Raw genomic sequence first — 23218 nt, forward strand, 5'->3', positions numbered from 1 at the left:
AAAAAAAAAAAAAAAATATATATATATATATATATATATATATATATATATATATATATATATATATATATATATATATATATATACATATATAGATAATGAAACAGGTGTCGTCTCATTGAACGGTCAACAAAGCCCGTAACTTAAACATTGTAGTGCAGCCTCTGTATATAAGCAGCTCGCAGAACTGACAAACTACCCTTTCACGTAACTGCTGCGGTCAACATGAGCATGTTTATTGGGATTTTCACCTTTGTTGATTCTTATTCTGTGCAGAGGAGGCGACCACGTTGGTGTGGGTGATGTGTTGAGCGAGACGACGTCGCTCACTGAGGACCCTCACACAAACCAGATTGTACCTTACTCTCTTTATAACAAACAGTGACTTTCTTGATGTGTGAAATGATCTTTTTACTTCTAAAACATGTGTGCTTCTTGGCACAATTCGAACGGGATGAAAAAATATATTAGTGTCTCCCTGCCGATTACTGAACAATTTTTGAATATGCAGACAGAGACGAAGTCAAGGCCCTTCCGGTCCACATGGCTGATGTTTACCTGTTGTGTCACATCAGTTTTGTGCAGGCTCATCAGCTCCTGGCTCTTGTCACCCCTGCCATCAGTTTGTAAGCCTTAGTTCTGTAAGCACTGATAAAAATCTTATCACTGAGTAGGCGAAGAGGCTTTTGAAATACCTACTTTTCACAACAAGCATCTTTTTCATATGAACTAGGTTATATTTAAGGGGCTCTATTTAACAATTTTTAGTCATCTACATGTATTAATCTTTTTTTTTATATTATCATATGCAAGCACATTGCAACATGATGTGATAAATGAGACCTTACCCGTCTCTCTCTAGGTTGACTAGACAAGCCTGTGGAAGTTGTTCAATGCTGCTGGACTCCGCAATTCTGTGTGAAAGTCTTGGTTTGGCCACAGCCCAAAGGATGTGACTTTATATATTTTATCAAGTGCCTCCTCTCTGTGCCTCTGTCTGCCCCACTAACAGAGAGCGACAGTAGCTGAAGTTAGTCAAGAAATGGAGTCTGCTCACATCAGCTGGCCTCCAGCACAACACAGAAGCTCCACAGAGCTCCTTTAGAGTTTGTTTCATAAATACTGTATCTTTGATTGGCTGAATGACTCAGAATAGTTCATTTCCTTTTTTGTAGTGATTGATTTGATTTGGATTTTTTTGTAACAATGAACAACAACAGGAAAACTTTGGTATCAGCATCAGGTATTGGCCAAAATGATATTCTGAACAACGGCATTGGTTTTGGCCCCAGGATTTTACAATTTGTGCATCCTTGATTGTATCATTTTTCCTTTCTATTGCCCGTTTCAGTGACAGAGACATTTGAAGCATGTTGTTCTGCATTAGGAAGCAGTGGTTTCATTCATGTGTATTCATGTGGCCAAGTTACAAGAGAGATCCAAGTTCTAGGATCTCATAATGTTTTGTCAAGGTCCCGAAACTTGTTACACAAAAAACTGCAGATATGATATTCTCATCCCAAAAGAAATCCAGAGCAATAATACTGATAATAATAATAATAACCATTATTTATAAAGCACATTTAAAACCAGAGTTACAAGGTGCTGTACAATCCAAACAGGGAGGAAAAAGTTAAACAATCAAATAAATAAATAACTACAAAAAACAGTCAAACCTACATAGATGGTGACTGTACATTACAGGACAAAGACAGTCTTAGTCTTATCGTCTGACTTAGCATTTTTTTAAGAGCATAGGGAGATAGAACCAGAGGCTGGGAGCCACAACTGCAAAAGTCTGGTCCCTTTTGGTTCTGGGTCAGCCAAAAGGCCTTAGTCCTTAGACTTCAGTGTTCTTCATTGGCAATAATGCAGAAATATAAAGTGTGGCCTGTGTAGTTCTAAGCAAAAAGTGTTTAAAAAATCAATTCTACCCTCAATTTCATTGTGTAACCAGTGTAGGTTGGCTAACAGCGGTGTAATGTGTGACCCACGTCCTGCATTGAATAAAAACCTAGGGGCAGCAGTTTGGACCAGCTGGAGCTGAGACACAGACAAACAGCTCAGGGTGGTGAACAGTGAATTACAATAATTAAGACGAAGAGACAAACACATGAAGGTTTTTTTTTTCCCCACATCTTGGAAGGAGAGAACAACTACTGCAGCTTTTGATTAACATGTCAAACTGACTAAAAAACTTTTTTTTTCACCAGTATATTCTTGTATTTAGTCTGCTGTAAATGTTAAATCAACTTTCTATGAATTAGTGCCAGAGGAAACTGCACCGGGGCAGACTGAGAGATACTGCTTCAAGATCGGGAATAAAAGCAAGAAATCAGACTTCACACTGGCTACCCTGATTGATGTTGACTTTACAAAAGGAAAAATAAATTGTCTCTGTGGTCAAAAAGTAGAGTAAACATATTAATGTGAGCTCTGCATACTGCTGTATTCAAATGGCAGTTTTTACTGCTGTAAGAGTTTGAGTTTATCCCGAATTATTAGTTCTTCACTTTTTGCCCAGAACCTCAAAGCAACAATGTGTAACTTCCTGGAGAAAGAAGATGGATGATTGTTAAAGGTGCACTGTGTGGTATTGTGGAAAACAAATGTAATCAGAAGAAAAAGATCTTCATTGACAGATTTTTTTTATGCCTAATCAAACTAAATAAGCAAACTCCCTTAGTTTTCATAACTGGACAAACTGAAAAAAATAAACTGAGCTTGAAGAACATCTTTCACAATTTCATGTGATGCTTTATATGTGGCGGACCCTGCCACCTTTAGCAAAAAGTGTTACGCAGACCTTATTTTCCTGTAAGAAACAGCTTATTTATTCACTCATATAACAAACAAATATCTGTGTTTTGATTATTACCTCACTATCATGGCAGATTTTAAAATTCTGCGTTTGAATTTCTCGCCCCAAACTACAAAGTGTCTTTACAAACTAATAAATGAGATAAAACTCAACACCCAACTACCTATCGCCAAGAAGTTATATTTTGTTGCCTTTATTTTGGCCAAATATACTAAAATCTATGCCACAGAGAAAAGTAATGTTCGTGTCTCATCTGACCTGGAGGACAAAGCCTTTAAGGTTAGTTAAAACAGCTAGTGAACTGAGAGGGATGACCTACACACACACATTTGATTTAGCCGCATTATCGATAGCCGGTGCATTTTAAAATGCATTTGTGGTTGGAAAGTTGTTAAATTCCACTTATGGATAGATAGCACTTACTCGTATACTTGTGCAGTAACAGGAGAGTACATTTAGAGTACGTAAGCAGCCTGTGCATTTGTTAAAAAACAAAAACAAAATCGACTGTTGAGTTATTGAGTTATTATGAACAGAATTGTATTGTTGTAGCTGATCCTGGTGATGAGTGACTGGTGGTGAGTTCAGCTACTTTGTTTATTTTTTATTTTTTTATTTTATTTTTTAAAAAGAAGCAATTAATCGATATTATGAGATCAGAATCTATTCTAGTAAAAGTACAAATTGGCCTACATGTGGTGGAATCAAACATTCAGTGTTTTTCTCTGAGCTGTAGTAGAACTGAAGTAGTGTCAAATGAATACCTAATCCACCTTCCTACTGTAATTAAATCTTGCTGCTTAAACACTTAATCTCTGCTAATGGACGCTGTGGCTGATGTAAGTTGTAGTCTTGAGGAAGTAGGCCACTAACTAGATGCAGTTTTCATTTTAGTCCAGCAGGTGGAGAACTCAGATCACCTGTTGCTGATGATCTGTGCAAATCCTGGTGCACCACCTGATGGCTGCCTGACCACACACTTTACTGCACGCAGAAACTGCAGAACCTTTAAATCACTGTGAGACTCGGCTCAGTTTGTGTTTTGCCGTAATAACAAAAGCTTTGGTGTCATCAGACACTACTAACATGCCAAAGCGTGGGGTCAGGCCAGTGTTAGATTTCACACACAGGGCCATTTGACTGTTTCCTGTGCAGCACTGATGCTCGTCCGCTAATCTTCCTGTTCCAGGTGTTTCTTGAGGAATGGCTTATGTCACAGTGTGTTTGTTTATTCACAAAGGACTGCCAAGTGCATTATATTTTTAGGCCAGCCATGCTGTGAAGCCTTCCCTGCGGACTTCCACCTGAAACCCCCCAACTGATGCTCAGTCAGGTGTGTGTGTGTGTGTGTGTGTGTGTGTGTGTGTGTGTGTGTGTGTGTGTGTGGATGTGGGAGTGTGTGTTTCTGAGTGAGTGTGTTTCAAAGGGTTGCATAGAGACTGCTGTTAATGTGTGTGAATGTGCTGCTGGCACCCTACCAGGTGTGTCAATGATAGACATGAAGTCAGTTAGAAATGATCTGCAGCTAAGACTCTCTCTCTCCATCACACACACACACACACACACACACACACACACACACACACACACACACACACACACACACACACACACACACACACACACACACCTGCAGCCTCAGCTACCACTGTCAGCTGTGTATTTGTCTCAGCATGGTGCAGGCCCTGAGGACTGTGTGTGTAGGTGCATATATGAAGCATCCACCCCTCTCTTCAAGTCAACGACAGCTGTACACGCTGATATAATGTGTGCGTGTGCGTGTGTGTGTTTTCTTTGTCTGAGTCTCACTCTTATGAGTCAGGGGACACCCCTACCCTTCAATCAAATATTTGCTGTCAATATTTAGTCCATCTCCTCCCCTCCGCAGTGTGCTCCTGCCGGTTCCCTCCACTCATTAGGTGGTGGCGTTGAGATTTCACAGTTCTCGCCAGGAGGCTTCAGTAGAGCAGAACTGGTCTCGCTCAGCTGTACAGACGGCTGAAGCGCTAATCCATGTGATATAAAGTGTTGACACTGTTGTAGTGTCATATATGACAGGGTGGAACAATACCAGAGTGGTCGATAACAATAAGAGGTGAGGGATCTTAAGGGGGCAAAGGTGGAGGTTGGGTTTTCTGTGTGTGTGTGTGTTTGTGTGTGTGTGTGTGTGTGTGTGTGTGTGTGTGTGTGTGTGTGTGTGTGTGTGTGTGTGTGTGTGTGTGTGTGTGTGTGTGTGTGTGTCCCTAAGAATTTCTTTTCCTTTGCTTGGTCGTATAACTGTAAATCAAATGAAATGATGCATAAGTAGAAGCAGTGTGTTCAGGGAAGAACATGTTTAGGTTGCGGTGTATCAGCACTGAATTTAAAAAAATGATAACAAACTCACCAACTGCTTGTCCCTCAAGAAACAATGTCCTTTGTTATTTTTCGAATAATAAAAGAGCAGCTACTCAAAGTAAGGTCTGTTGATTTTCCTGAGTATTCAGGACAGAAGCCTAAGTGCTGTTGAGTTTATAAAATGTTTTCAGCGCTTTGAGGAGCACAAACACGATTCCATCCACTTTGGATAGCTCATCTACAAACTCTATGCACTCGAGCTACCATTAGGAGCAATTGAGCGAAAGCTACATTTACTTTGTCATTTAGCTGAAAGTTCTCATTGCGTGTCAGACTTCTGCACAATTTTCTCTGCGCCAGAAATGCTTCACAACACAGTTCTGATTGCAAATTAATACAAGCTAGCAGTCGACTCAAAGGCTAGCTTCTAATCTACCATGCGTGTGTTTTTGAATTGAAATTTATATCACTTGTGTTATCTGTTCATATGCAATATAAGCATAGGTGGAGTTTGTGGGGAGGCGGGAGGGCGTTGCTCCCCTGAGCAGCTGAAAAGTATCACTACATTTAGGCCAAAATAAATCTAACAAAAGTACTTCTTGTGTAAACAAAAATATTTTAAAGTGATCTTATGAAATGTAAATTAATTATTTCATGATGTGCAACTGTTAGTGGGGAGTTTCATCTCTTCTTCAGTCGATCATTCAGAAAGCTTTCTCTCTGTTACACAATGAGCAGTGATCTCTGAGTGAGTATTTGTATTTCAGTTTTCAATTTCGTGTGTGTGACTGCTAAATGGTTTGAAAAGTTATATGGAAAATTATACTATATGTAATACATAGAATATTATATATTATTATGTATGTAATGTATATAGTATAATTTAGCCCTACACAAATTAATAATTCACTTTTAACAATGTACCTAAACATTATGGTTGAAAGTCTGTTTCTGCCCCAGCGCTTATGTGTGAATGCTCAGAAACAAATTGTATGCTCCATTGTTAGGGTATATGGCAAGCTTGGTACCATTGTCTATCTTACTATGTATATTGACATTATAAAATGCGTTATAAAATGTTCCCAAATGTAGAAAATCGTCTATGAATATAACTACCTATACGACTCAAGAGAAATGTGGAAATAATTACAAAGTGAGTTTAACCACCGCAACCACCAGTGGTAACAAAAAAAAAACAACAACAAACAAACAACTAAAGCAGGGAGAAGAAATATGGCAGCCATCTGTAGAGTAGTATTACTTCATCATCATCATCTTTTTATATGTCAGGGGATAATGAACACACCCTTGTGAATCTTTTTTGACCTTTATGCAGCCACTGCTTTGTATCCATATCATCTGTCACCATTTGGAGTAGTTAACTTTAACCAAATGCTCACCTCTCTGCTGTACATCCACCACAGTGGAGCAGACTGTGGCTGATGTCACGATGATGGGAAATACAGTTACCAAGCAGTCCTGTTGGAGAGAACACTTTTTGGAAATATTTTTGCTCTGCATCATTGCAGGATGATGAGCACATGGAAGGATGTGTTGGGGAAGTACCGCGTCACTGTTTGTGTTCTGGTGACTGGGGCTCCTGCCAGGGGTCGTGGGCCCTTAGCAAAAAGATGGCCAAAAGGCATGCATTGTGACATTAAACGTAGCTCTGTTAATACTCTACTTCACATCAAACACTCCAGAAATTTAAATAGTTTCCCTTAAAAGTGAATTAAATCAATTTTTTTTGTTTGTTTCTTTAAACCAGAAACTGCTTCCTCTGTAATGACCTTGTTGTAATGTTAGGGGGAGGGAGCTGAATGTTACATTTCACTTTTTGTTTAAAAGCAAGTCCCTCTCCAATTTTGGCGAGTCAAACGCTTCATTTCCTGCCTTCTGGTGTTTTTTTTACGCACCAATTTGTGCATCCATCTGTGGTGGAAATGTCTTCATTTATGTTAAGGAAAACACAAAAGCCACCGGGAGACAATTCAAAAATATAATGGAATATAATTCGACGAGGCTCTCAGACAAGCAATTCGTCAAAATAAAAGTCCTCACCTACTTTCATGTTCTTATTTCAGAGGGCACAGATGCTTGCTTTGCGTGGCAGCTGGATTCAGGAGGTCATGTGATCGTGTAATCTCGAGTGTCCCTCTCACCAGGCTTCAGGCTATGTGCTTGTGGCTGAACACACAGTGGTTCAACTAATAATTTCTCCTCCTTTGAGGAACGACCGGCCAGCTATGGCTGTGGTTTAGGTGTGGCTGGGAGAAAAACAGCAGTTTGAAAATAGCTGTCTTTAAGAGGTTAGGGTATACGCTGTTACAGCATCAGAACAGGACAGTATATTTGATTAGAAGGAGAGCACTCAACGGAAAACACGTGTTTGCTCTTCTCTCCACCGGCTGGAGTCAAAGTTTGATTTACCAACAGGCTCTGCTGGTGGTGGTGATCTCCTGCTGTTGATCTGATTGGTTAAAATTAGCCCTTGGTAGATGGTGATAGACAGATGGCTCGTCCAATCCCCTGCCAAGTATTTGTTAGTGCCTGCCCTTTTCCAAACAGTTCCTAGCAGCACCTGTCCAAGATGGTTCTGTGTAACAAACCATCTGGAGCATCAGGTTCAAAAAATGCACCTGTTCCTGATATTGAGGGAGTCTCGTCCTTCAATCTCCCCTGAAGTCTCCGTCTATGGCCCAACAGCAAAATCATATTGAACAGCATGGCATTGGTTCAGCTTGTTTAATCATGTCCCCCAAATGAAATGTCTTTATATAACAATAACACAGTCTCCAGTGGTCACATGAAAAGAGACTCTGGAAAGTGTTGAATAATCCTACCACTCTGCATTTAAATAAAGAACCATGAGTGAAGTACATATGAGAGATGGGCAAATTTGTACCTCAGCATTCAAACAAAACTTTTTGTAGTGAGGTCAGACTCTGCCAAACCATTACCGACCTCAGCCTGAACGAAGATGTCCCTGCTTCACACTTGAGCATATCAGCAGGTCGAAGGTTAGGGCTTTTTTTGACAAATATATTAACCCAAAATTTGCACTAAACACGCACACACACACACACACACACACACACACACACACAGTACAGGGCAAAATTAAAAGACACAAACACACAAGAGATCACTTGAAAAACAGGACAGGAGCAGGTGGGAATAGCTCTCAAGTTTTGAGCTGTCATAGTTGAATATGTGGATAAATATCTTGTACAAAAATATAATTGCATTTTTTTTTCACAATTAGCTGAGCTACTCCTCATTCTGTCTGTGCACCACCTGGGAACTGCAGAAGAACACCTGGGATACAAATAAAAATACCATACAGAAATCGTACACATACAGGCAGCTTGTGCAGGGACCAATCCTTTTGCCAGACAGCAGCGCGGTGCGCAGACTGTGGCTGGGGTGGGTGTTGTCTTTTGTGGGCTGAACACACTGGCTGCGAATACACACATCACAACAGGCGAAGAGCAGTTTTGATCCTGTGCACTTGAGAATAAAGAAAAATCCTGTCATAACTGTTATTGATGTGTATTGAGGGCAAGCTGCAGCCGCTCAGCAGTGCAGCCAACAGCCACTAAACAAGCAGGCAGTGTGGATCATAGGTAGGTATCTTCTTGGCTCTGCTCTGACATCTCACTTCACTGACATCACTGATGCTCTGTAGATGGTACCAATGATGTGGTGGGCGGTGGTGTGTCATGACCATGATACAGGTTGACCAGGTTCTCTGTGATGTTGACTGCCAGGAACCTAAAACTGTTCACCTGCTCCACCTCAGCTCCACTGATGCAGACAGGCATGTGTGTCTAACAGAGGGAAGGGGACAGTGACGACGACACCGCTGCAAATCGTCTGTTGCTTCCCCACCACAGACAGTGAATTTGCCAAAAACACTGCACAGCTGCACAGGGCTGCTGATACTTCAGAGCCATGGCGGGGACGTGGATTGTAACTTGCACGAACCTCAGTCTGATTAAGGACCAATGAACCAGGCAGACTGAACTATTCTATTTAAGAACACGACCGCCCTGCCCCTGCATTTTTTTCTCTGCTACTAGAAGACGGAGACAGGGATGGCAGGTTAACAAGGGGGATGCATCCCCCTTAAGAAACATCCCCTCTGCTGCTCTAAACAAAAGGATGGAGAGGAGGGTAGCAGGTTAACAAAGGGGATGCATTTTGTTAATTTTACTAACAAGGGGGAGCATCCCCCTTTTATATCGCCCGTGTACTACCTGGCAACTGCAGAAATACACCTCCAAAAATAGTCCAGGTACAGGAGCAGCACTGAAGGACAGCCAGCCCCTTTTGTGTGTGTATTTTAAGGAGCCCTTTAAACCTCAGAAAGTAGACTCAGCTTGAATTATTATGTTTTGAGGATGAACTGACAAAAGAAGCAGCTCCTGAAAAAAATAAGTGAAAGCGTCAGTGTTCCTTTTGAGCCCACTGAACCCATGTGGTTTACACTGCGGACCCATAAGTGCTTATATCCGTGACTGTGTCAGTGTCCACTGCGTCCTCCACGCGTCCCCCAACAACAGGACCCCACACGGTGGAGCTCCACTGTTCTTGGAGGCGACTGCGGTCTGAAACGATGCGTGTTTAAGAGACCGCTCCGAGAAGACGAGCCCTGCAACAGGAAACACTTTGTGGCCTTTTCTGGAGTACATTGGTTGGACTGTTGCCAAGACAACAGCAATTAGAAAAGACTTGGTTACCAAGCAGAGAGCGGTTATGTCTCCTTGGCAACCAAGGTCAGGAAGACGGCTCTGGGTTTACCTGATTCTTAAGAAAACCGATACAATGTACTTGTTATTGTACAAGGTATTCGGAGGCACTGTAGTAATATATGATATGTTTGCACTGAGGACTCTGGCGGTAACTAACTCCACAGTGTGCTGCGTCCTTATTGGCTTTTGAACATCTGCTGGGAAACTGTATAGCCGATAGCTGCTCACTTGACCTATAAGGGAAGTGAAGGCTTATATTTCCTGCAGAAAACCCAAAACATATTAACCCCAGCAGCACCACAGTGGGCACAAACAGAGCCGCACTAACTCACCACCTCGCCAGCACTCAGGCGCACACAATTTCATATAGGCAATCTGATTGTTGCGAGGACGACAGACAACGTGTCCTCCTATCCTGTATGTAGGCCTTTCTACAGCTGCTGTGCGCGCTTCATGCAATTAGTTGATTATCACAGCATGTCGTCACACACCAGCTTACACAAACACACTGTAATGACAATGACATAACACGGCTTCCTTAATCCACGATCTACAACGCTGCATTTGTTGTGCTTGAGCAAAGCTAAGCAGCTGCATCACACAGTCTGTGCACTCAAGACATCGATCCTCACATCTCGTCCATTCTTTCATCTCTCCATCATCTTTCTCTGTCTCTAAATACCTACTTCCCTCCGCCTAAAACCCCCGTTAGTCTCCCTCTCCCTCATGCACACACCTCCCAGGTCCACTGTAGAGTGTAACCAGAGGCTAGGAGGACACTTAATCCCTATGCACCTGCTCTCCGTGCCACCATGACCTCTTTGCAGCTGCTTCCACGTGTGCTTTTTTTTTTGCCTTTATATCTGTTTATCATACACGTTCCTGTTCATGTGCGTTCACGTTGAAAGAGGGGGTGTCGGACTATTTGCATATGTGTAGATTTGTTTATATCTGTGTGTGTGTGTTTGTGTGTTACTATAACACATTTCTAATGTAAACAGATGTCCGGTGCTTTCGCCCGCAGAACAGATGGACCCCATGTGAAAAAAAAAAAAAATGCGATGTCTTGAGCCTATACAGTACGGGAGAACAGACTGCATGGAACAGCAGTCAAATTAAATATGACGACACTTGCACTGCATGTTTTCTGCGCTCCATATGCAACACAACCCTGTGCTATCATTATTTCAGGTTCATTATAAGGCTCTGAGGCAATAAGATATGCAGTGCGACTCTTTTTTAGATTCCAATGCCTGTGCAAAAAACACGTTAAGAAATAGATATGTAAAACGATTATGATAGGAAACATGCTGAATGTGCTATATGATTAAACACAGCTGCATCCAAGAAGAACAATGTCTGCAGTTGTTTTGCTCTGATGTTGTCCCTCACATTGCATTAAAAAAAAAAAAAAGAAAGAAAGAAACGCCCATACCTGCATGCGCATAAGCTCACACACAAACACGAAGTATATAAAGAAATGTCTTCTCCCATATCAAGGAGTACACAGGCCAATATTTAGAGGTCAGAAGCAGAAACAATACTAGTTCAGGCCACAGCAAGCCTTTCCCTGTCCACTACTCAGGCACTCTTATATAAAAAAGGCTTTCAGCAGAATCGAACCACAATTGCTATCTACAGCTATAGAGTAACTGCATAACCTCAAATTCAAAAGTACATTAAATTTAAAAAAACAGCAAAATTTAGACAATTTTATTGGCATAAAATATATACAAGTGGTAATATGTAAAAAAAAAAAAAAAAAAGTGTAAAACAATATATTTTAAAATTACCTCTTGAATCAACAGGATAAGCATTCTGATATGAATGTGCAGCTTTCAATGCATAGCAGGAAAAAAAAAAAAAAAAAAACACCTCTGGTTCCTTCTTCTAAGAGCTTCGGCTACCTGCGGCTCCCACCTCCGTCGCACATCAATCACTCTCTCTACATCTCCATTTACACTTATTCCTGCCTCTCTTCCCTACTGCTCCCTCTTTGTTCTGCCGAGGAAGAGGGAACAAGGAGGTGAAGCGGCGCAGACGAAAGCAAAAAAGCAGAATTGCTGCCTTCTTGCGGAGGGGGAGGAGTGGCGGAAGTGGAGCGACCACTGTGTGATGGAGGGGGCAAGAGGAGAGGAACAGTGGTTTCCATCAGGAGGAGAATGAAGAAAAAGGACTGCTGATTTCTGTGGAGGAGGAGAGGGCGACTAACAGAACAAGCGGTTTTGTGCCTCCTGATGGAGGACACGTTTGTTGTATTGTCGACAGTAACTGCTAACCGAAGCCCAAGGGTCCCGCAATTTCATTCCAAGTGTGAGTCCGCAGGCTCTCCGAGTTCAGATTACTGCACGTATACGCACGCTCCTCAGGCGCAGACATGCCTCATGTGGAAGTTGACCACATACTCTGCGTTGGTGCGCTGGACAGAGATGGCAAATGGTTCGAAGGGATGGAAAGTGAAAGCAACCAGGCGTCGCACTGCGTGGTTCACCGGCCGTCCCAGCAGGCCTGCCTGGATCTTAAACTTCAGCAGGCCGGAGTCCCGTGCATAAAACCTGGCATGTGAGAGATGCAGGGATAACAAGTAGTGCCATTAAATTCTTAATGCAGTCCAGTCTGTTGGTTTCTAAAGGCTTCCACTCCCGTATAAAAGGGATTTACTCCTTCTAGAAAAGTGAGTACTGAATGTTACAAAACTGTGAATGTCACCTACTGACAGTGTAATACTATGACATCATTTGATGGGATGCAAATTCAGCCCGACAGAGTGCGTACCTGATGGGGTGGTCTCCGCAGGTCTTGGGTCTCTCCATCACCGACACCCACTTATCATCATAACTGAAGAGGGAGAGGTCGAGGTACGGACTGCTGCTGTAGGACTGGGCGCTGATGGGGAGCTGACCCAGCAGCCGACGCACCGCCTCGGTGTGCCCGCCATATTTGGCATTCACTATGGTGTCTTTGAATCTGAAGCACAGACACAGACAGACAGATATCAGCGGGATAACATTAAGCAGCAACACTAATCTTCTCTTTTGGCACTGAGGCTAAACTCCCACAGAAGTGCCTTTATGATCCTCAAGTATTTTTCCACTTATTTTGGTTTGAAGTCCAGAAAGCAGTGAAGCGCCTTGTTTGCACTTTAGTTGTTTTGTTTTGGAGAATAACAGCTCAAAGCCTGCATGTCATAAAAGTCTGAGTTCGGTGAGGAAACGCTTTTTTTTTTTTTTTTTAATATATTCTAAGCCGCTATTTTCCAAAAATGCCTGGCTAAATTACACCCAAGTCTTGCTAAACTACCAACATTCAGCTGTGACTGTGGTCTCAGAGACCCACCTCCTTCCTTTTCGACCAACACTCTGCATCTATATTTTTAGTTTTTCCTGTCGACCTGTTTGCTACTGCAGACCCGCCTGTCTCACTATACTCGGTTTGATGCGGTCTAAAACCCTGTGAACTGGGCTAATGCTAGCCAGTTGTTAAGTGGTATAAATCCTGTTTGCCGAATTAGCTCACCAGCTTTCAATTTCTCCTCTCCCTCTTCCACATATCAATTTTCACTACTCCAAAATCCTATTATAAGCTCCTTTTCCCTGTTCTAACTATCCTTTATCCTCGCCTCCTTCCTGTACCCTCCCCCTCCGTCTGGTCACTCTTCACCTTCCACTGAGGATTTTGTCTCCTATGCTGGCGAGACAAACACCAAATTCAATCACAGTTCCACTGGCCATGCTGACTGTCTTAATGTCTCTCTCTATATCCAGATTAAGTCCTAAAACTCCCCTTCCTTCTCCTCCAGGCAATTGCTGCTGATCTGGTTCCCTTCCTTCAACCGTCTTCAAATCCTCCCTGACATTTGGCTGCACGACATCAGGTGCAGTTTTTTCATTTTTTTTATTTTCAGTAAGAAGTCCTCTCAACCCAGCAGCTGGCCAGCACAATTATGTCCAAAATGAAATATTTTCAGTGTTGACAGAAAGCTATGTGGTATTTCAATTCTTCTCTGCTGTACCTTCTCTGGACCTGCCGTGCGTAGTTGTTGGATGACGCGGAGCAGGGGAACTGGACGGCCTGGCTGTGCAGCGTGGCGTTTCTGAAGAGGTCACAGAAATTCTCAAACAGCTCCAGGAGCTGGTCGGAGGTGTTCTCAAAGACGGCCAGCACCTCTGTAGACACCATGTTGTACACAACGAAGAACGACGGCTGTCAGATAAAGAGGAGCAGGGGGTGAAGGTTTGGAGAAAAAAAGTACAGACTACAAGTTCTGTTGTATCCTCTTCCTTAAAAAGGTATTTTGTTATTACAAACCATGACACAATCCACACTGGCCCTTCCATAGTGATAAACCAAGGACAGTCGATTCAATGTTTATTATAGTGAGATAAGCATTCCAGGCTTTAGCTTTCACCTGTATTGATAATGAATACAAGATTTTTTCTATTGTCTTCATTGGTGAGACAAAAACAGGGACAAGAAAGCTAGAGAGTTGACACCTCATGTAAATAAAAGATGTTTACATTAATTAGATCTATTTGTTGTTGCCACGAATGAGTAACAGGACTGAAGAAAATCTGTAGGAGAAAAGTGTCCTTGGAGACCTGAAAGAGGAATCCCTGCTATGCAGCACAAACAAGAAAAAGGACACAAGAGAGGCATGAGAGAGCAACCGAGCGAACACAGAGAGGAATTTAGATGTGTGTGTGTGTGTGTGTGTGTGTGTGTGTGTGTGGCTTCTACCTGTGAGGGGTCGGTGACTCTGAGTGTGACCACATCTTCGCTGGTGTATTTAATGAAGAGGTGATGCTCATCTAACAGCTGCATCTTCCACATCCTTAACCTCCTCAGCTGATCGAAAAACTGGAAGAATCTGACGACAAAAACAAGTGTGGGTGAACTGAAGTGATCACTAAAATAATATCTAAACATCAGCACAACATGGAAGAGGTGCTTAATAAACTATTAACTTGTACAGCGGCGCTCCTGCTCAACATGCTCATTACAGTATTTTCTGAAATGTCAAGGGGTGTGCAAACAAAACAATCTGTGAGGAAGCAAGAAGTCAACAAGTGCTACTGCAACAGATCGAAAATAGTTTCACGCTCTGCGATTAAGATCCTCAATGCTGGGACTGCACAATTAATCGATTAATCAAAATCCAAGTATGGCCAAGTACAATATCCAAATTACATGAAGCTGCAACTTTTTGATAGAGGTAACAGCATTATAATGAAGTACTGCAGTGCTGCAGCGATGCCCTGATCTACAAATCTTGTTCTCAAGATTAAGAAAGAGTGTTTGTTTGGTAGAGACCCCAATAAATGTCACATCACAATATGATTTTATTTACCATATTGTGCAGCACTACTCAATGCCAAGGGGAGAACTGTAATTACAGTGGGGTTTCCATAGCTCTCTTGGTGCATGTCTTTGTAAAGTGAACATCTTTTAGACTATGGACTGTTGGTCAGACACACTCACTGTTCACTATTTTTTTGTATAGATAAGCAATTTACTGAGCTTGCAATAGCTGTGCTAATAATTTTGTTTTAATTAGTTTTTTGGTTTTGTCATCTCATGAACATTAATATTTCACATTATTGCATTCTAATGACAACAGTAACCACTACACACTAGTACTTTACTTGGCTCATGAACACTTGATACTGACTGTACACTTGTTTTGCTTTGTTAATAGTATACAGTAGTCACATGTAGGATGTTACCAATACAGGAACTCAGTCAGGTGACCAAGAACCCCATCAGGCACCACAGACTTCAGCCTGAGTTTCAAACAGAGGCACCAGGGGATGGAAATAGCTCCTGTGTAATAGTTCCAGGTATAATAAAAGGGTTGACTGTTGCCGATTGGTCAAGCAGGCACCGCTGCAAATATAGCCAGTGTCTTCATGGACCTCTTGGTATACTGCTTATTTTACTAAATGAGGAAGTGTTCTAGTATCAATATCAGGGTGAGAGGTCGAGATATCTTCATGTTTATTCACGTTAAAAAAACATAGACTTTTTATGTCAGCTTGCATGCCTTTGTAGGCAAAAAAATGGAAATAAAAAGAAAGTTTGTGCAAAGGGGACGAGAGCATCAGCAAGTGAGAAAGCTAGGGACTGAACGAGAGAGAAAGTGGAGATGAGAAATCCAAGGGAGCGAAGCACAAAAATCATTGTTCATTTTTTGATAGTTCACGGCGGTTTAGTTCTAAAGAAGAGATAAACACCATCGAACACTCTACAAATCATCTACTTCAGAGAGAGGCACTCTGGAGTTTTCAGTCTCCCTCCTCTGCTCAGGATTTTTCCTTTTCATCTAAAACTGCTGACTCACAAACACTCAAGGAGCTGTTAGCAGGACATTCAACAGAATGACTCTCAAGTTCTTTTAAAGCACTATTTTTTTTTTTTTTTTACATTTTTAAGGACCGCACTCAAAGCAAAGAATTCATTAATTAACTTTTCAACATATATACAACATACTTTATGTATATACATACTTCTTCTCCTCTATATGTCTTTGATAAATGTTGTTACTTAGGATCCAAAGTGATTCAATTTTAAATTTAACTTACCTCATCAGCAATCTGTCAGGAAAATCACTGATATTAATAATATACTCAAAATCGGCCCCTATAATCAGACAGTAGAAAAGAAACACTTCTTTCATCGATGAAACAAAACCAATACCTTGGTTTCACCTAAACCCTCGGCTGGTTTAATGAGAGCATTTTTAGGTAAGAGTACAATGAAAAGAAAAGTCAACAGAGCATCAGAGTAATGTTCCATACCTCCTCTTGGCAGTGGCACTGCCGTCCTGCTCAGCCCTCCTCCACAGGTAGACCAGCAGCCTGTGCTTGAGTGAATTGATGGTTTTGTCTGTATACAGGCGAGGGAACCCCGGCTGACTCTCAGCCTGAGCCTCAGTGTAAACTGCTGAAAGGGTCAGGAGGTCGTCCTCATAACAGAACCGCCCAATAGTTCTTACATCTAGAAACGTTCCCTCTGGAGTGACCTGGAACAGTGAGAGGAAAAAGAGAGATGAGGAAAGACACTCTCATGACACACTGATGTTTGAAAATGTTCTGGTACATATACAGTGTCAGCACCTTGTTCAAACCCTATCAGGTTCCACATTATTATATGTTTATGAACTAAGACTTTTATGTCCAGGGGTGGAGAGCATTGCGGTGGAGTTACAGCTGGGTGAGATGGCAGCAAAGCTGGAGACGACTGTTCGAGACTGCGTTTTAACATTTGTTAGCGTGATACCACTGAATACTTTTAACGAGACGTCTGGACAATTCTTTGCTGAGTTTATGGTGACAAAACCAGGTATTTTAAGTAGGGGTGCACTGATCCGACATTAAGATCAGATATCGGTCCCAATATTGACAAAATAGCTGGATTGGGGATCGGAAAAATTAACAGATGCATGGGCCGATCCAGTTTTTTTTTTCCCCTCCATCGCAGCACATTCTACGTCATTCGCCAGCAACACGTGTGTCACATGCTGGAAGAGCACAAGTTGTAGTTTGACCAACTTTTTATTAGTTTATTCTCAGGTTCAGCTGCTATGCTTTATTTTGAATTCCTGTTTGCAGGACTTTGCACGTAATATATTTTTTACATATTTACTATGTTTGGTTACTGTTTGATTACTATTGTATGTTCAACCGATTCACTATTTTGTGGCTACAATTAATTTATTTTAGTTTAAGAAGTTTGATTATATTCTGTTTTAGATATGAATGCACAATTGTTTTGTTTTTTTTAAATAACAAATGAATAAGAATTCAAAGGTTTTTTTTACATGTTTACAATGTTTGGTAACTGTTTGATTATTTAGTCTAAGTTAGGAAAGTAATGTTTAATTAAAGTCTGGTGCCTTTAGTCTCTTCCACATGGTGGAAGGAAGGTATAAGGTGGAAGGTACACAGTTTATTATTAATTCAACTATGGTACTGCATTGGTTTTGGGTACTGACAGATACACAAAGCCTAGGCATCTGTGTTGGCACAGAAAAAGTCTGATCGGTGCATCGCTAATTTTAAGCAAAAGATTGACCTTTTCTTTAACCTTACCAAGTAGTTTTTGTGAACCAGAACATAAGCACAATATTGTCACAACATAACAATGGAAGGTGAAGTTACAACATAAAGAAATTGAAAGTTTCAAAATATCTGTCGTTTGCAGAAACATTCATTGCCAACAGTTATTCTGGCGATTGGATTGCAAATGGCTGTCTACAACTAATTTATATGTGTTTTGCCTTTCAGTGATAGTAGGTAACCACTTCTGACACCAGTGGTGCCATTTGAATTCAAAAAAATGTAAAATGTAAATGGTGAATCAGCTCACCTGAAACACATGTATAGTTTGCTGCTGGACCGACAGCACAGCCAAGATGTTCCTGTAGAGGTAGAGGCCCTGGTTATGGGACAGGATGATCTTGTCACATTTGAAGGCCCTGGTGTCACACAGCCTGCCAGTGTGGAGGTCAATAATGTGTAGCGAGTAGTCCTCTAGAGGAGACCGGGGATTGGGAGTCACAGATTCGTTGTTCCGATACACCTGGTGGGAGATGGAATATGGATTAAAGGGACAGTCTGACCAAATCTATGGAAGTTAATTTGTAGTTAACCAGGACCTTTTGGTTTTATTTAATAAGTCTGATGACATTGTTACCTCAAAGAAGTAAGGCGGCGGCTCCTCTGGGACGTACACAGCCGACCCTACGATGACATAACGGCAGTCGTCTGTGAAGAGGCTGCATTCCCGGTTGAGATGTTCTCCATTTGAGGCCACATTAGTGACGTGGAGCAAGGAGAAGAAGCGCTCAAACAGGCGGCCGCGGATGTTGAGGGAACGCTGGTCATTGGCTGTAAGAAGAGTTTCTCCCTCTTGCCCTAACAGCAGGTCCTGAGCTGCCTGGCAGCCTTGGTATTCATATATCTGCAAGAAGAACATATTTTTCAAATCTCGCTGTCTATAATTAAGGAACAGGACGGATGAAGTCTGTTTCAGTCTGGGTCAAACAATACGTTTAGATTGGAAATATGATTAGCAGTTCAGTTTCCATCTTACCTCCAGAGAAGTCTGGTCAGAAGAGAAGGCAATAAAGCAACGCCCATCAGGTGAGAACTTCCTCAGGAAGCAGGGGGGCTTTTCCACATTGACCACAGTGAAGTTGGGGAAAAGGTTCTGGTGGAAGCAGCGTACTCTGTACCAGTGAGCTCCGGGTCGGCCCGAACAGATCCTGCGCCTCTCAAGACGATGAACCACATTTTGATTCTGAATCCGTCTGGGCTTCAGGGTTGGGGTGTCCTCATCCATCGCTGGGATCAGATAAAGCTCTCAAACCCCTCCTCAAAAGGTAGTCAGACTGGCAGCCAGTACGGTGACACAACTGCATCACAGTACAGTCATGTTACCTCTGTTTTCTAAAGAAGGTGAGAGAGAATAAGAGTACTCAGTTTTCAAGTAAAACAACAGTTGTTGCTGAAAGCATTGGTCGCCCAATTTACCAGTTTTATGTCAGTGATAGTGCAAAATGACAAAATATTTGCTGGTCAGATAAAGTAAATTGATATTTTTTTTGCCATGTAAATTATAAGTAGAAATCAGAAATGCAAGATGACAGAAAAACATCAAGGGGAAAGATATGTGTGGCATCCCTAACACACAAAAACCAACAACTCCTAATGGAAGTTCAGTCCACAATATCTGAAAAAAGGAAACACAGCTGCTGGGATGAAAGAGTGAGAAAAAGCATGGCAAACAATAGGGGGCAACTGAATGCATGAGAGCCTAAAGTCTACATTTACTTACCACATCTTTAACAGAAAGTTAATGTTTTTAATCTCTCACAGCAGAAGAAGTGATCCCAGCAAACACAGGGTCAAAAGATATCATGGCGTCCTCCCCCTGTTGTTTCAGCAGTGTATAGTAAAATTAGACCTGTGTTGAAAAAAATCGATTCTCCAATTCTGAATCGATTCTCATATTAATACCTAAAGATCGATTCATATGTCCAGAGATCGCTTTTTTTAAAAATGCATTTTTCCCCGGTGAACTTATCCCCACTTCACGCGCGACGTGAAGTGAAGCTCTCAAAACAATGAACATGGCGCTGGACAGCAGTAAAGTTAGGGATTCATTTTCAAAGATATGTGGCCGTATTCAGTTGTTGAAAACGAGGGCTTCAGGCGGCTAATGAAAGTAACGGAGCCGCACCACGTTATGGTGTCTCGCAATATCGGATGGGATCAGATCGAACTGAACTGTGATAATCGATTCTGAATCTTCAGAATCGAAATCGAATCGATTCTTGAAATCTGAATCGATACCAAGCCTTAAGTAAAATGTGTGTTTACTGGGCCAGTGAACTGGGACTAGAATTTGTGAGGATTATACAATTATGACACAGAAGCACCACAAACTGTGTGCTACCTATGTAAAATAAAATACTTCTGAACATGGAAGAGTAGCATACCAGCTTGATCTGTATCGTTAAAGCGACACCAAAAATCAATAAATCAACTAAAGTAACAATGTGTATTGCTCTGTGACCAGTCCATCATTGATTTTAATCAGGATATATTGCAACAGAGGTAAGACATCCTGACTTTCAGTCCCTGGTCTTGATCGAGCTTCAAAAATACTTTCAGACTTTTCCCAGAATGCAACGTAACAGCAGTTTCCATTGACATTAACTCCTCAGCCTGTAAGATGTGGATGACTTTATAGCTTTACATCCTCAGTTTACATGGCAGGCGTTCTGTGAAAAATGTTCAGACCATGCTGAGATAACCTCGCTGACATTATCAGGCTGATTCTTTGAGACCAGAGAAAGCTCCGCTGGTGAGCTTAGAGAGCTCTTTTCACAACACTTTGCACTCTCAGGTAGTTACTTGTGGAGATCAGCATCGCAGACCAGATTCACATGGAAATCATCGCTCTACAGCAGCAGGGACAGGAGGGCTTTCTCCTGCCGTTTGCTGTCTGATCCTACTATATGTCTCTGGTTTAATAGAGAGCTAAAATTACAGCCACCACCTTAATTCACTTACGTTACCAGACATTTAACACTGTAAGGCGCTACTCACATGTTGTTTTAAAAAGCAGACCGGCCCGCTGTTTGCAATCTTTCTTGGTCCTCCGAGTTCAGCTGGTTGTGTTAGCAAGAGCAGTTAAGTTTGACTGAACAGTTAGCTACCGGCTACTAGCTTGCACCTCACGTTAGTGGGAAATGCCAAGCTTCATTCATTTCATTCAAGTGTAAAAGTAACTGCTATGTCTCACATGTATTCAAACATGCGACTGCCGGGAGGGTTTAGGTGAAACGGCGGCTATGTTTGTTGTGAGTGAGCCGTGAAGGAACCGCAGAAGAAGAGGAGGAAGACAGCAGCGCTGCTGGACCCAAGTGTAACTCAGAGCTGTTTCAAACAGCGCCACCACATCCTCTTCCTCAGGTCGGAAATGGTACTGCAGGCTGTTTTTATTTGTATCAAATGGACCTGTGATACTGTCATGAAGACCAAAGGCAACCCACAGCGACGTGCAAAGCTGGTCGTGACTGGGCCGAACGTGTTTTATTATTATTTTTTTTTAACTTTATCTTTAAAAAACAAAGTCGTATTAGTTCACACATATACCTATAATGCATATTAAAATACTCATGAGCAGCAAAAGATACCAAACCCCAGAGGAGATTGATCTCGGCACTCTCCAGTGAAAAGATTGCACTGACAAACAGAGAACAATGAATAAAGCAGGTGGAAAAAAGAAAGGAACACAGAAAAAGATTTCACACACGATTAAACATACATATAGGAGCAGAAAGTAAGGAGAGAATCCATGCAGACAAAATTGCAGAGAAAAAAAAACCAAACCTTTAAGGGCTTTCTTAAATGGACACTGTGTAGTTTTGGAGAAAAACTTGGAAATTAGTTATTTTCCATAACTGAACAAACAAGCTGTTCTCAAAGGAAAATAAGGTCCCAGAACACTGTTTGAAGCTAGAAACATGGCAGGGTCCGCCACATATAAACAAAGTAAAACAGTATGAAACTGTGTTGTCCTTTAAGGTCAGTTTATATATTCAGTTTATTCAGTCAAGGAAAGGAAGAGAGTTTATTTATTTAGTTTGTTTAGGCAGAAAATAAAAAAAAAATAAAAAAAATGAACAGACGAAGGTCTTTATCTTCTGATTCAAAAATTCCCTAAACTGCATAGTGCGCCTTTAAATTGTTCAGGAGCTAAATTTTTAAAAATGAGATAGCATTCAATATCACCGAACGTCTGCTAATGAAACCAAGGTGTAATTGAGATGTTCAACAGATAGGAGACCTGAGTTTATGGTGGTTTTGAGCTGAATAATTATGAAATTGGTGGTAGTAGAAACACTGTTCCTAGAGCTGTATACAGGAGAAGCAGCCAGTGGCTGGTTGACCTGATAAACAGTGATGTTAACAACCAATTTTGCTATATAGATGATTCGTAGACACGTTATGTAACTACTTTAAAATAACAGCCGTAAAATCATGTTGATGGTACAGTGTCTTGTAGTGGGCTGAAAGGTGTCTCTGTCTCAGCCTCTCCGTCCCCCCCGTCACTTGTTTCTGTGTGATGTAAGTTCAGAGAGAGGGTAGGATCACAGCGTTACATGCAGTCATGTTTTCAACACATAGCATCGTTATGATCTATCGAGTGTTGTTTGTAGTTAACACCTACAACACGTCTGCGGAACTGTTACAGACCTGGGATTTATGACAGTGGGTGTTTCTATTCTACATATAGTTGCTTTAATGAGTTCTTGATTTGATGGTTTAGCTATTTCATCAATTCGAGTCTTTGTGTGAACCAAAAACAGTTGTGTCATACCCAAACCTACCAGTTTGTCTGAAATATTACATAAATCATTCTTGTAAATTAAGAATCATAATGGCCCAGGGACCAATCCTTCATAATGGTTACAGCATAGTAACACAACACTTAGATGATCACAGGGATCAATGAATGTAATTTGATACATTATATTTGAAATGTTTCCATTGTTCATTCATGATGTTGTAAGTGTAAACATTTCTTTAACCTGTGTATTTCTTTTTAACCTAGATGCTAATAACCCCAAAGGTAAACCAATACGCCAAACTAATGTATTACCAATATATTTCTGAGCACTACAGTGCAAAGTTTTACTGAATATAACTGTAAGTAGATAATTGCAGTGGACTGTATTTTAAGGTAACCCTTATAGTTGCCTCTCATGAGCCCAACATCCACCTGCTGATTTCCGTAA

General features: G+C 41.4%; 1 protein-coding gene across 1 annotated transcript; it reads right to left on the reverse strand.

The window, feature by feature from the left end:
* Nucleotides 1–11610: 11610 nt before the first annotated feature.
* det1 (DET1 partner of COP1 E3 ubiquitin ligase) lies at nt 11611–21337 on the reverse strand. The gene is made up of 9 exons (XM_037108347.1): nt 21024–21337; nt 19003–19358; nt 18604–18870; nt 18277–18489; nt 16707–16930; nt 14650–14779; nt 13925–14115; nt 12688–12879; nt 11611–12467 (listed from the first exon to the last, which is right to left on the reverse strand). The coding sequence occupies exons 2-9, from the start codon at nt 19249–19251 to the stop codon at nt 12278–12280; spliced, it is 1656 nt and encodes a 551-aa protein (XP_036964242.1). The 5' UTR covers nt 19252–19358; nt 21024–21337; the 3' UTR covers nt 11611–12277.
* Nucleotides 21338–23218: the final 1881 nt, after the last annotated feature.

The sequence above is a fragment of the Acanthopagrus latus genome, chromosome 8 (assembly GCF_904848185.1).
Source record: "Acanthopagrus latus isolate v.2019 chromosome 8, fAcaLat1.1, whole genome shotgun sequence".
NCBI classification, from domain to species: Eukaryota; Metazoa; Chordata; class Actinopteri; order Spariformes; family Sparidae; genus Acanthopagrus; species Acanthopagrus latus.